The sequence below is a fragment of the Cheilinus undulatus genome, linkage group 20 (assembly GCF_018320785.1).
Source record: "Cheilinus undulatus linkage group 20, ASM1832078v1, whole genome shotgun sequence".
Taxonomy (NCBI): Eukaryota; Metazoa; Chordata; class Actinopteri; order Labriformes; family Labridae; genus Cheilinus; species Cheilinus undulatus.
Window position 1 is genome coordinate 3,608,428 of NC_054884.1, and position 11,986 is coordinate 3,620,413.

Sequence of the window (11,986 nt, forward strand, 5' to 3'; positions counted from 1 at the left end):
ATTGCTTAGCTTTCTCTATGCTTTATGCTCTTTAACTCTCACTCTTTTCACATTTGGCCCAGTTGTAAACTGTTGATTTCCCCTTTATTGGCTTGCTTTCACAACTGCTCCTGCACTGCTTTTCTGATCAGTCTGCATTGCTTTTACGCTGACCTGACCTGAGCGAAGATTGTTTTTGTTATGACCCGGCAAAACTCCATCCTGCAGCCATGGATGATTTAAAATCACTTTTTAAGATGCCAGCAACATCGCTCTTCGTATCTGCACATCTACTACAGCTCAGAGGATTAAATGGGCTCATGCTGTGCAGATACAGCGGTGAGGTGACAGGAGACTTTTATTGCCTTTGCTCCTCCTCTCACTGACTCCAACTTGTGTTCATCTGCAAGGTGAGTCACAACAGACTGTTTATTGGCTGGATTCTGATGATTTCCATCCTTTATTGAAGGAAAATGTGAACAAACTGCCGCGATGTGGAAAGAAGTTTAGTTTTTCCGATGACTTCATAAAGCTGGTTTCCGATGACTTCATAAAGCTGAATCGCGCCTAGAACCCAGGGCCCAGTGTTTGCATTCACTACCTTTGGGCTCAAGTGCACTCAGATCCGGGGCCGAGCCACCTTACATTTTGGTCCTCTTGGTCTCAGCCTGTGTAGCTGGGTTCCTATGTTATTTATTGTTTTCATGGTACTGTGAGGTCTGAACTCTACTGATGTCACTGATGTCTTAGTTTGTATGGTTTCTTGCGATGCCTGCAGCTAATTTGAGTATGACATCAGGGTTTACTTGGTATCTGTGACATCTAGGTTCTGATGCTGTTAATTTATTATCTTGATCATGTTTTCTGCACTTAAACTGTTTGGGTTCTGTTGATGTTTCTGGGTGTCATTGTTCTGTTGTCTGTCTTGTTGGTTGCTTTATTCTTGCTGCTAACCATGTCAAAGCACTTTGTAAACCCTTGTTGTTGAAAGTGCTCTTTAGATTTAAAGTTGATATTATTACAGTTATTATTCATTGTCAGTATCAGTCAGGTTTTCATCTTTAGGCCCATACAACACAACAAGAGATCTGCTCTTGTAAAGCCATAAAGAGACCCTCTGGTACGGATGTTCATGTAACCTGTCTTTATCTATGAACAAGGCTTAACCTTTTAGTGCAGCACCAATGGTTTCCAGCTCTTGTCTTGCACTGTTAGTTTGCTAGATACTCCTCATTATACCAGGTCCAGCTTGGTCACATCTAATGAGCTCTCTTAGGTTGTGGGTTGAGCCCTGATCATTTTTCTGCAGTGGCTTGTATCAGGAAAAGGAGCCAAGGAGAGCGACACAGACCCTGCTGTGTTGGATTAAATGTAATCCCAGAAAGGTCTCACTTATCGTATGAGATGATAAATTATTCGATCAGGATTTTTAAAAAATATCCTCATGTATTTATCCTTCTTTTCCCTTGCTGCTACACGTATATCCTCTGTTCAGGATTGAACAGAAGTGAAGAGCAGCATTCGTGATAAAGTTTATCATACTGATAAGAAGAAAATTACATTCTCTCTTAATCCCTTCTTTGAAGCAAATTGGAAAAGCGTTTTCCCCCAGCATGACCAGGAAGCATGAGGGGAACGGGATAAAAAAAAGACCTGCAGCAACAGGGAGAGGATTTCAAAATGGAGTGCTTCATGCCAAGAGTGCGTACTACACTTCGAACACTCTTAAATAGAAAATACTCATCTTTATTGTAACTGTGAAAACTGCAAAGCTTGTTGGAATAAGAGTCACACTCTAGTTTTAAAGGTAAGAATGTCACGCCTGTGAGTCACTGAATTAGACCCTTACCCTCAGGTGTCGGCACACTCAGCGAGGAGTGTGACTCAATCAACAGCACTGGAGGTCAAATGAATATGAATAATAACTCCATGTCTATTCATGAGCTACTTCCATATACGTAGACGTGTGTGAATCATTCACTAGCTGGGCTGCAGTCTTGGTAAAATGAGAGGGATATAGTGTAGGTTATTTGCAGTCAGGAGAAGTAAAGAATACGGGTTAGGAATGAATTCAGAAAATTCTGTTATCAAAAATGTTGTACATATGCTTTAACCATGGTTTGGCTGATTAGCCTGGCATGGAGGTGACTGATATCAAGAATGACTTAGTCTTCAGTCTTGCCAGAAGAAGAGGAACGAGTTTGAGGAGTTTTGTACTGAGCTAAGGGCTAGATGTGCCCCTTTAACAGCTTTTCACCCTCATTTTGCTTGTAATGGAAACTCTGACATAAACAGCCTTGTTCAGTAAGAGATTAAAGAGGGGGTATTATATTATGCCTATTTTTCAAGGCTTTTTACACCATCTCCCTGATACCCATGTAGTAGCTTCACATGGTTTACAGCTCAAAAAACTCCTCATGTTTCTCACACTGGCGTCCTGAAAAACCCTTATTTTAACCTCCGTCTGAAACGCCTCGGAGGCTGGCTGGCGGCAGGACTCGATGGTTTGTGCCCGCCCCTTCCAATGTGGCTAATTTGCTATGCTAGTATTTGTAAACTTTGAATGAACCGGTCCGACTGAGTAAAATATGGTGAATTTTGATATACTTCCGTACGTGTTAGACCTGGAGCCTGACGCTGATAGTTCGGAGAGAGAGGGGGAAGAAAACCAGCAGCAGCAGCGAAGGATAGAGCAGGACGTATCTGTTTGGTAAGTGTTGCTGTGTTGCTAAATGGCTAAAAGGCCTTGTGAGGGCGGTCTGTTCCACTTTGCCGGCGGCACGGACGAACCAGTCAGGAGATCTTATTGTGATGACCTCGTCAGTTTGCTCCCTGTTCGCTCCATCGAAATCTTGTCTCGGGACGATCTCGGAGAGATTCCCAAAGAACCGTTTTCATCAGTTTACACTCTAATTCCAAGATTTCTGCCACATATGTTTATCTTGCAGTTTGAAAATTTGCCTACATTAAGTATGGACACCCAAGATTGTGACTATATATTTATGTTTTAAAAATTGGAAAAGTATGATACCCCCTCTTTAAGGAAGGATGTGTCTTTCCTGAATAAATGAAATAGTTCCTATATGTGAAAGACAGAATCTGGCTCCCGTTTGAGAGCCTGTTAACTTCCTTTACATTATTGTTTTTATTTATTACACATTTAAAAAGTCACATAAGTACCAAAGGTGCCTAAACGATGATAAACTGTTCTGAACCAAACCAGACTGCTTTGTTGAAACTGACCATGCATGGATGTTGTCGACACTGCTTTTGCATGTCAGCATTTTCATCTTTTTTTTTCTCAGAATTTTGGAATTGGGTTCTGCCATATACATGCCAACAGTAGCACCAACAGTCTTCAGTGAGCATTACTCCTTCAAACAGGATGTGCTTGGAAAGGCTAGGCTATACAGCACCACGGATGGTTATAGCTGCTCTGCATCATTAAACAAGTTTGAGGTAAAAATGGGCCAGAAAACATTGCTAGCTTGGTTGCACACTACACTGAACTGAGCTTTTCATTTTTCTTTTCACTCAGAAAGCTTCTGTGGCACTATTTTGTAGTGCAAGCCTTGGCTACCAGCTACGTGTTCTTCCACCTCTGAATAGCTATGTGGACTTTTCAAGCCTTTATTTCAAGTTGGCTGGACGTAAACCCAAGCCCCCCGTGTACACTGGGCACAACCTAACCACAAGGCTATCTTCCCCTTAAAACAAGCGATATTGACTCAAGTGACGATGACGTGCAGTTTACTGTGGATAAGAGGGAATACCTTCATGAGCTGGAGTACACAGAGGAACTTTACAGATGGAGACTCAGTGGAAAGAAAGACCAGGAGGGAAACTTTAGTTGAGACTGGTTAGCAGGAGAGATCATGAGTTTCCTGATGGTGTAGATGTGGTGTAGATGTTAATGGGACTTCACAACACTTCTTCAATACATTTCTTATCAGAGGATAGCCGTTCACAGATGCCTGCAGCCTGCATCACTCCCCATCTAGAGTTTCCTGCCTTACTGAACGCTGATGTTTTCTCAACCTTCTTCAACTTCTTGAAGATAAAAAATGGAGAAATTGACCCGACCAGAAGATCTGAATGTCACTTACGAATAGCTGTTGCTACATCATTCTAGTGGCTGATAATTAAACAAGCTGCAGTCAGCACAATATGTTATCAGTGTGAAAAAATGCTGTTGAGGTGGAAACTGAGCTAAATGACTAGCTTGAGCTAAATTGAGCAAAAATGTTCAATATAGGGTACAATGGAGCTAGCATTGTTTTTGGCCCATTTTTACTCAGAACTTGCTAAATTACATGGAGCAGCCATATCCATCTGTCCCTCTGTAAAGCTATGCTCTAACCTTGTAAAGCAGATGGATACACCCATTTCCATGTTTCTCACTGGCAAATCCATCTTGCAAAGCTCCCAGCTGAACAGTTTGGGCCAAAGTGACAGGACCAATCAGTGTCGAGGGGCAGTACTCTCGGGCACGACGTAAACAAGCAGAAACAAGAGGCCGGGGGAATTATGGCGGAAGACATTGCTGCTAAAGCGCCAGTTTTTTCAGAATGTGACGACATTACTTTGTTTAAAGAAGAACAAAGAACAGCAGTGAGTTGTTTTCTTTTCAGAAATGACAAAAGTCGTGTACTGAAATGTCTACAGTCACCATGGTTCGCGTTATTCCACATGTAGTTGCTCTGATTGGCCCATACAGACGTGACAGACAGTACATTGATTCAATTACCCTCCAAGTTTTTTTCAAAGCCTCTGCCCTTTCCCAAACACTGAGTATTGAAGGTTTTACAGATGGATGTTTGAAACAAATCGAGGAGTAAACTCCATAGAGATCTGCATAATGCAAACACAGCAACTGTAGACATGTCAGTACACGACTTTTGTCGTTTTTGAAAAGAAAACAACTCACTGCAGTTTTTTGTTCTTCTTTTAAAGAAGAAATGTCGTCAAGTTCTGATAAAACTGGTGCTTTAGCAGCATCCACGCTAATCTCTTCCGCTATAATTGCACTGGCCTCTCGTCGCTGCTTGCTTACGTCACGACTCTGCTGTGCTTGAAAGTACTGCCCCTCATTGCCGATTGTTGCTGTCACTTTCTAACCAGGCCAAATGGTTCAGACAGGAGTTTTGCAAGATGGATTCACCAGCGAGAAACATGGAAATGGGTTTATCTTTCTGCTTAGCAAGGTTAGACCTGGTCCTGACCCTTGGCTTTCTGTTCTAGAGACCTGGAAGAAGCAACTTCACCTGTGTCACACAGGCTCTCCTTGCATGCTTGACCCCTTGGGCCTTCAGTAGCTGTCTGGTCTGGAACAATTCATTTCTTTTTTTAATAGCCAAGCATCAATAACTGTGACTTCAGCTCTTTTGCCATCCAGTGGCTGGTAAGGTCTTGTGTTGTTTATGGTGGTGGTAATTTCGATCAGAAGGTATCGCCCAGTTTGAATATAAAGTATAGTGCAGACATAAATGTCCCATTAAAACTGTAGCAAATAAATACTGAACACTCATTTGGTGCTCATGAGGTAATGTCCTGTGACCCAACTGTGGGTCTAATGACTCCAACTCTGGGAATGAGCGGGCTAGCTTCCTAAGCATTTCCTGTTTGAAGTGGCAATGCATGCTGGGATCTCTGGAGGCCTATGGCACCACCATCACCAAATACCTCATACAATCTGACTTCAAACCCCCTCCAAAACAAAATGATTCATATCAAAGAGTCATCATGCCAATAGTAGAATTTCAATTTCAAAAATTTGGTTTCAAAAACCTAAAGGATAACATAAAAGGTACTCAAAATATTGTGTAGTTGTAGAAATGATGACATAACTGGTTAACTGGCAGTCACTTGTTACTTATGCCAGTTTGTTATAGGTCAACAAGTTAGCCACTCATTTAATGCTATGCTAGTGTTCGTACACCCATTGCTTTTGTATTGCACTGTAAAATACCCATCATTGCTGTGCACTGACCTTTTGATTGGGGAGTTTCTTGGTCTGTTTGAATGTCTCTGTCTGTGAAACCCAATAGGTCCGTGCAAGTTGGATGTAGAGATAACAAATGATCAGTCCCGGAGCAACAATGCTCGTGCAAAACAGGAAAGATATGTAAATTTTGTAGGAGAGCGGGGACAAGGTGGTTTGACACATGGCCTTGTTGTTCATCGTCTTCAACTGAATCCTCACGATCATCGGTAGGGTGAGGATGAAAGATGCGACCCAAACCAGCAGAGCGATGGCCTTCCGGTAACTCTTAGACCGCTTGACTGTGTCGAGTGGCTTGAGCACAGCGAAATAGCGCTCAGTGCTCATGATTGTCAGCGTGAAGATACTAGCATGCATCGTCAGGAAGTCCATGCTGATGAGAATCCGACAACCTGCATCTCCAAAGTACCATCCCTGGACGAAGTGAGTGCAGACCACGAAGGGAATGGTTAACAGGTAGAGCAGATCTGCCAGAGCTAGGTTTATGATGTAGATGTACATAGAGGCAGCAGGTCTCATGGAATGGCACATGACCACGAAGGTGTAGATGTTTCCTGACACGCCAACAAAGCACATGATGGAGAGGATTGTGCCGATGGTAAAGGTGGCGGCGGTGTCCTCGTGCACGCTCATCGGGGGATCTGTTGCATTTGCCCCCCTTTCTGCAAGGGCTCCTACAGGCTCCATGGACACTGTCGTCATATCTGTGTGGAAACAGAAATAGAAAGGGTTAGGGTTGTTTTGTAAAGACATTTAGCTTCATCCTTTGACTTTGAGATTGGACTGGCTGCTGCATCTTTCTGCTGTAAAAGACACAGAAACTAAACAGGTCTTTTTAATTTCATTCACAAGCTTCATTGTCATCTATGAAGTCACAAAGACGAGCATAATTAACTCGCTTTCAATGCAAAGCTTCTTTTCAGGCACTATTTCAAGTTTAGCTGAATCTGCCATTTGAAGTGGCTTTGATGACTTACATGTGAGCAACTTTCTCAACAGGATTTAAAATCCCTGATAATTCATGGCTTAGAAAGATGCTCGTGTCATTTAGTTTCTTTGTTACGTTTTGGTGCCAACTTCTAAAACATCAGTAGGTTACAGCAGAACTCTGAACGCTGCACAATCTCCACATAAATGGTGCAGGATGAGTAAACAAAGGAGTCTCAGGAGGAGTGCTGCACATTTATGTCATTGCCAGCTTATGGATAAAGCTTCTGATTTAAAATGAGTCCTGTCCAGGAACAGTATGCCATAAAGACAGGTAGGTACATCCTGTCACAGTCAAGCTAAGCACTCATTCAGTACTTTCAAACTAAATATTTGGACACCTCTATCTTATATCAGATTAATGACAACTTTAAATTGATTCTTCTCATGTAAACAAACATCAGAAAACACTTGACAATAACACCAAGCAAAAACATCATTATTAAAAGGTCACAAGTGAGTAACAAGCTGCAAGGTAACCAAAAAAGTGCACTACCTGTGATTTTCAATTCAAGTCATCAGTTATCTTTTAGAACTTGATGAAGGGTTACTCTTCTCTCTTTAAACTTATGGTTAAAGCATCTAGCTCCTCATTTATTCTCCAATAAATGCACAAAATTTTAACAACGTTCTCTAACAGCAGGGACGGTATTAGGATCAAACCTTTAGTTCAGCTCCTTAACAGTTTCTGACATGTAAATTTCTCCTTCATCCTCCTCATTGGATGAGCAACAGTTCAGTTTTAATTTTGGCATCAATTTTTAATTGAAGCTTAGTTTCAATCTTTAAATGAAATGCATTTTAGTTTGAGTTCTATTTTAGTCATTTCTGTTCTTTTAAGTTTAAGTCTAGTTTTAGTCGACAAAAACTTAAAACATTTTGGTCTTTACTAAGAAAGTGACAGGAGGACCAATCAGTGACGAGGGGTGGTACTTTCGGACATGGCAGAGTGGTGACGTAAACAAGCAGCAACAAGAGGCCGGTACAATTATGGCAGAAGAGATTAGCATGGATGCTGCTAAAGCACCAGTTTTATCAGAACTTGACGACATTTCTTTGCTAAAAATAAGAGCAAAGAACAGCAGTGAGTTGTTTTGCTTTTAAAAATGACAAAAGTCGTGTACTGACATGTCTACAGTCACCATGGTTCGTGTTATGCAGTTCTCTATGGAGTTTACTACTCGCTAGCGGCTATGTCACGTGTTTTGTTGCTCTGATTGGCCCGTAAAGATGGGACAGACAGAACATTCATCCAATCACCCTTCAAATGTTTTTTTTAAGCCTCTGCCCTTTCCCAAACGCTGTGTATGAGTGGTTTTCCAGTGCCAGGTTAAATACGACCTGCTGCAATTTTCAAATTGCTGAGGGTGCAATATTTTTATAACTGAAATTTGTGTCAAACTACCAGTTTAAAACTTTTTTGTTTCCAGTTGTGTATTATATGTGCAATCATTCTAGTGGCATATTTTTAGAATTTCATACAAAAAATCCTATTTTCTTCATTATCTCTGCCAAGGAGGTTATGGGATTGGTGGGTTGGTTAGTTTGTTTGTTTGTTTGTTGGTTAGTTTGTTTGTTTGTTGGTTAGTTTGTTAGCAACATAACTCAAAAAGTCAAGGACGGATTTTGATGAAATTTTTAGGAAATATCAGAAATGGCATAAGGAAGGACTGATTAGATTTTGGGGATGATCTGGATCACCATATGGATCCAGGAATTTTTTAAAGGATTCCATACCATTGGGAGATAGGGCAAATGGCAGAAGTCTGTGCTGTTACCACTTTACACCATGAGATGGCGAACATGACTAACTTCAATCCCAGCAGCATTTTTGGGTGTGTTTCTATTCAAATTTTTGGAGTTTATAGAGTTTGAAAGATGCACGCCCGGTCGAGGAGACGAGTCGTAGCATAACAGAGAAAAAGACAGCAAATTGTAGGGAGAATACTCACAATGCTGGGAGGAATAGAGGAATATTCACCCTCTGCCATGACTTCCAGTCGTCCGGTGAGACCATGGGTGAGACTGTCAGTGCATCTGTTGGCACCAGCAGGCAATGCTTCCACCATGACAGTCCACCCGTTGTGAAGCCAATGCTTTGCCCCACTGTGTTTGCACCCCAGCGGGGAGGGATTAATCGGTGAATGCCATGGTGGGAGGCACATGGGGGCGGATCCGGGAATTTTTTTAAAGGATTCTTCACTGTTGGGAGATAGGGCTAATGGCAGAGGTCTGCGCTCTCCGAGTGCTTTTTTAGTTTTTGTGTTTTTCTTGTTAAATATGAGAATTATATTAAAATTATTATTCCCTTTAATACAACAGTTCTTATCTATTTGCAAAATGAGTCGAAATCTTCACAATTAGATGTTTTTTCAAAACTGTCCGGCACTAGTTTAATCTAATAGTGTGCTGATTACAGTAAATAATGAATTATTGCTTGTATTTATTGGAAAATACATGAGATGAGGAACTTAAGAAATATTTGCATATTAAAATGTGCTATAGGGGAAAAAAAAACAAAAACAAAATCGCAATTAGTTTATTTTCCCAAATCATTCAGCCCTAGTTTGACTGATGTTTTGTGATATTGTAATAATTTGAGGGAGTGGATTTTGGATTTTTGTGAGCAGTCAGATGAACCTAGAATGTATGGGAATTTAACATTTATTGATGTAAATCACAGGAAAAGAATGAACTCTTACATACTACTATAAATTTTTAGATGCACCTATATAAATAAATAAATAAATATGACAATGACATCACATGTTGCTCTGATTGGCCTGTAAAGATGTGACAGACAGAACGTTCATCCAATCACCCTCCAAGTTTTTTTCAAAGGCTCTGCCCTTTCCCAAATGCTGTATATGGAAGGTTTTCCATCTGGCGTGTCAGTTTTCACTCAACTAAAACAAGCTGGTACTCAGACCAGACACATGCATCATGGTGTTTATCCTGCTTAGAGTCATGCAGGCTGTAATAAGGTAAAAAACTGCAGAAACACCAGTCTTCATGGACAACTACACCAGGCTGTTCAGCTCACTGGGCTAATCTGTGCCGTCCAGACTAGAACTGAATGACTCTGAAAACTCCAAGTTTCCCTCTTCTGATCAGGAGATATGAAGCAGTACTTTATACTTCATTTAATAAATAAATAAATAAATAAATAAATAAGTAAAATAATAATCAAAATAATGAATAAAAATAATTAAAATAATAACTAGAATTATAAGTAAACAATAAATAACCAGCCTTCAGTTTTAAGTAAACGTATGTGTTGTATTAGTAATAGCAAATCCAGAAAGCACCTTCCTGTGTAAATTGACAAAGGAACATTTCATCTCTAAAGCTGACTGAACCCAGTCTGGACAGGACTACCACAATCTGAGTCCAAACACAAATCAGGCATTAAAGGAAGAAAATGACTGCTGGATGTTCTGATGTTTGTTTGTTTTTTTATTGTTGGCATTTTTAAAAATCTGACAGTAATATGTTTCTAAGAGGAACTGGAGTAGTGGCTGCTGGTTGATATTTTCTCTGAGTTATACGTCATCTTAATTTAGGAGTGCTGATGACGACATGTTTCCAGAATCCACTGAGTGTACAAACAAAATGGTGATGTACAAAAAGATCCAACATGATGTGACAGAAGTTTAAGGTAGAACAAGAAGACACTGCTGTATCCACCTGTCCACTTTGTTACTAAGCTTTTTAAATGAGTGATTAATTGAGACAGTAATTTTCCTTTGACTCATCCTATTGGTTCTCCAAAGACAGATGTTACATTACTCTAAGGAAGCAGATCTGTTCTCTATGCTGGGTGAGGAACCAGAGCCCTCAGTGCATTGCTGCTAAATGAATCTAAGTGGACAATGACAGATGTACGTGGACATGCAGATGAATCAGAAGGTATAGTCTTACCTGGACTGAAGCGTTCAGCACGCAGCAGGAGCTCCACCAGCCATGTTTTGTTTCACTTTGCTCCCCCAAACTTCACACTTGCTGAAAAAATTTCACACTCCATAAAGTCCCAACAGTCTTATGGAGTATCAAGAGGTGAAGCTAGCAGGTGGAACAAAGAACAAAAAAATCTATATCCAGTGGTCTCAAGGGGGAAATAGCCTAAATGAGTCGTCCACTACAACAAAAGTCCAGACCTCTCTTTGAAGAGAAATCTAAAGTGATTGGAAACACAGGAGGTCCTCTCACAGCAGCTTAAAAGTTCCCTTCCATTACCTTTAACCCTTTTACTCCTCAGTGGCTGCAAAACACTGGATTTTAGCTGTGACATGAAGAGCAGTGCTGTTTAAACTCAGCAGGAAAAAAGAGAAGATCAGTGAAATGATGATGAAAGATGTCGACCAGGTGAAGCTACAGCTGGTTACGTAGAACCCCCTCTCTGACTGAGGGAGCGTAGAAGACCGAGAGACTGAGCTGGAGAGGGGAGGTGAGAGAGAGAGAGAGAGAGAGAGAGAGACCGGAGCATACGGCGAGTGAGGCACTCTCATTTAGAAGCTTTAAGTGGGAGAGAGAGGAGGGAACAGGCAAGAGAGGTATGCAGGAAATGTGTGACGCTCTCTCTCTCTCTCTATCTTCTCTACCTCTGTGCCATCTATTTCCATCTGGGTGTGTGCCACAGACTTGAACACATGACACACTAACAGCAGCAGGACTATGCACAGGCACAAATGCAATATAAATTAGCAGATCAACAGTCAACACTGCCTGTTTGTTCCATATGTAGAGGCTGGAGGACGTAGTCTACAGTGTCAGTTATCATTGCAGCCGTTCACTTCAGCACAGCTGTCAAACATCATCTTTTTAAGGTTGTGATGGCAGGGTGGAGGGAATTAGAGCTTTTTTCAGCAATGTTTGATGTTAAAAGGTGCAGCAGAACACATCCTGAGTTGATGAAGCAGAGATGTGCTAAGATTAGAGATGCTCAGATCGATCAGCAACCAAAAAAAGCACAGTCAGTAGATCAGAATTAATGCTTGAACCACCGATCTGATCACCTTG

The 11,986-nt window shown here is 41.1% G+C and overlaps 1 protein-coding gene across 2 annotated transcripts in view; it reads right to left on the reverse strand.

Moving 5' to 3' along the window:
- LOC121528246 (urotensin-2 receptor) overlaps positions 1-11,391 on the reverse strand; it is an 87,444-nt gene extending 76,053 nt beyond the window's left edge. Inside the window, exons 1-2 of one of the 2 annotated variants that reach the window (XM_041815577.1) lie at positions 10,889-11,391; positions 5,969-6,684 (exon numbers count right to left, since the gene is read on the reverse strand). In XM_041815577.1, coding sequence (XP_041671511.1) covers positions 5,969-6,682 — 714 coding nt within the window. In that variant the 5' untranslated portion in view covers positions 6,683-6,684; positions 10,889-11,391. The remainder of the gene's footprint in view (positions 1-5,968; positions 6,685-10,888) is intronic. The other variant, XM_041815576.1, reaches the window with a different exon arrangement.
- Between the last annotated feature and the right edge of the window lie 595 nt (positions 11,392-11,986).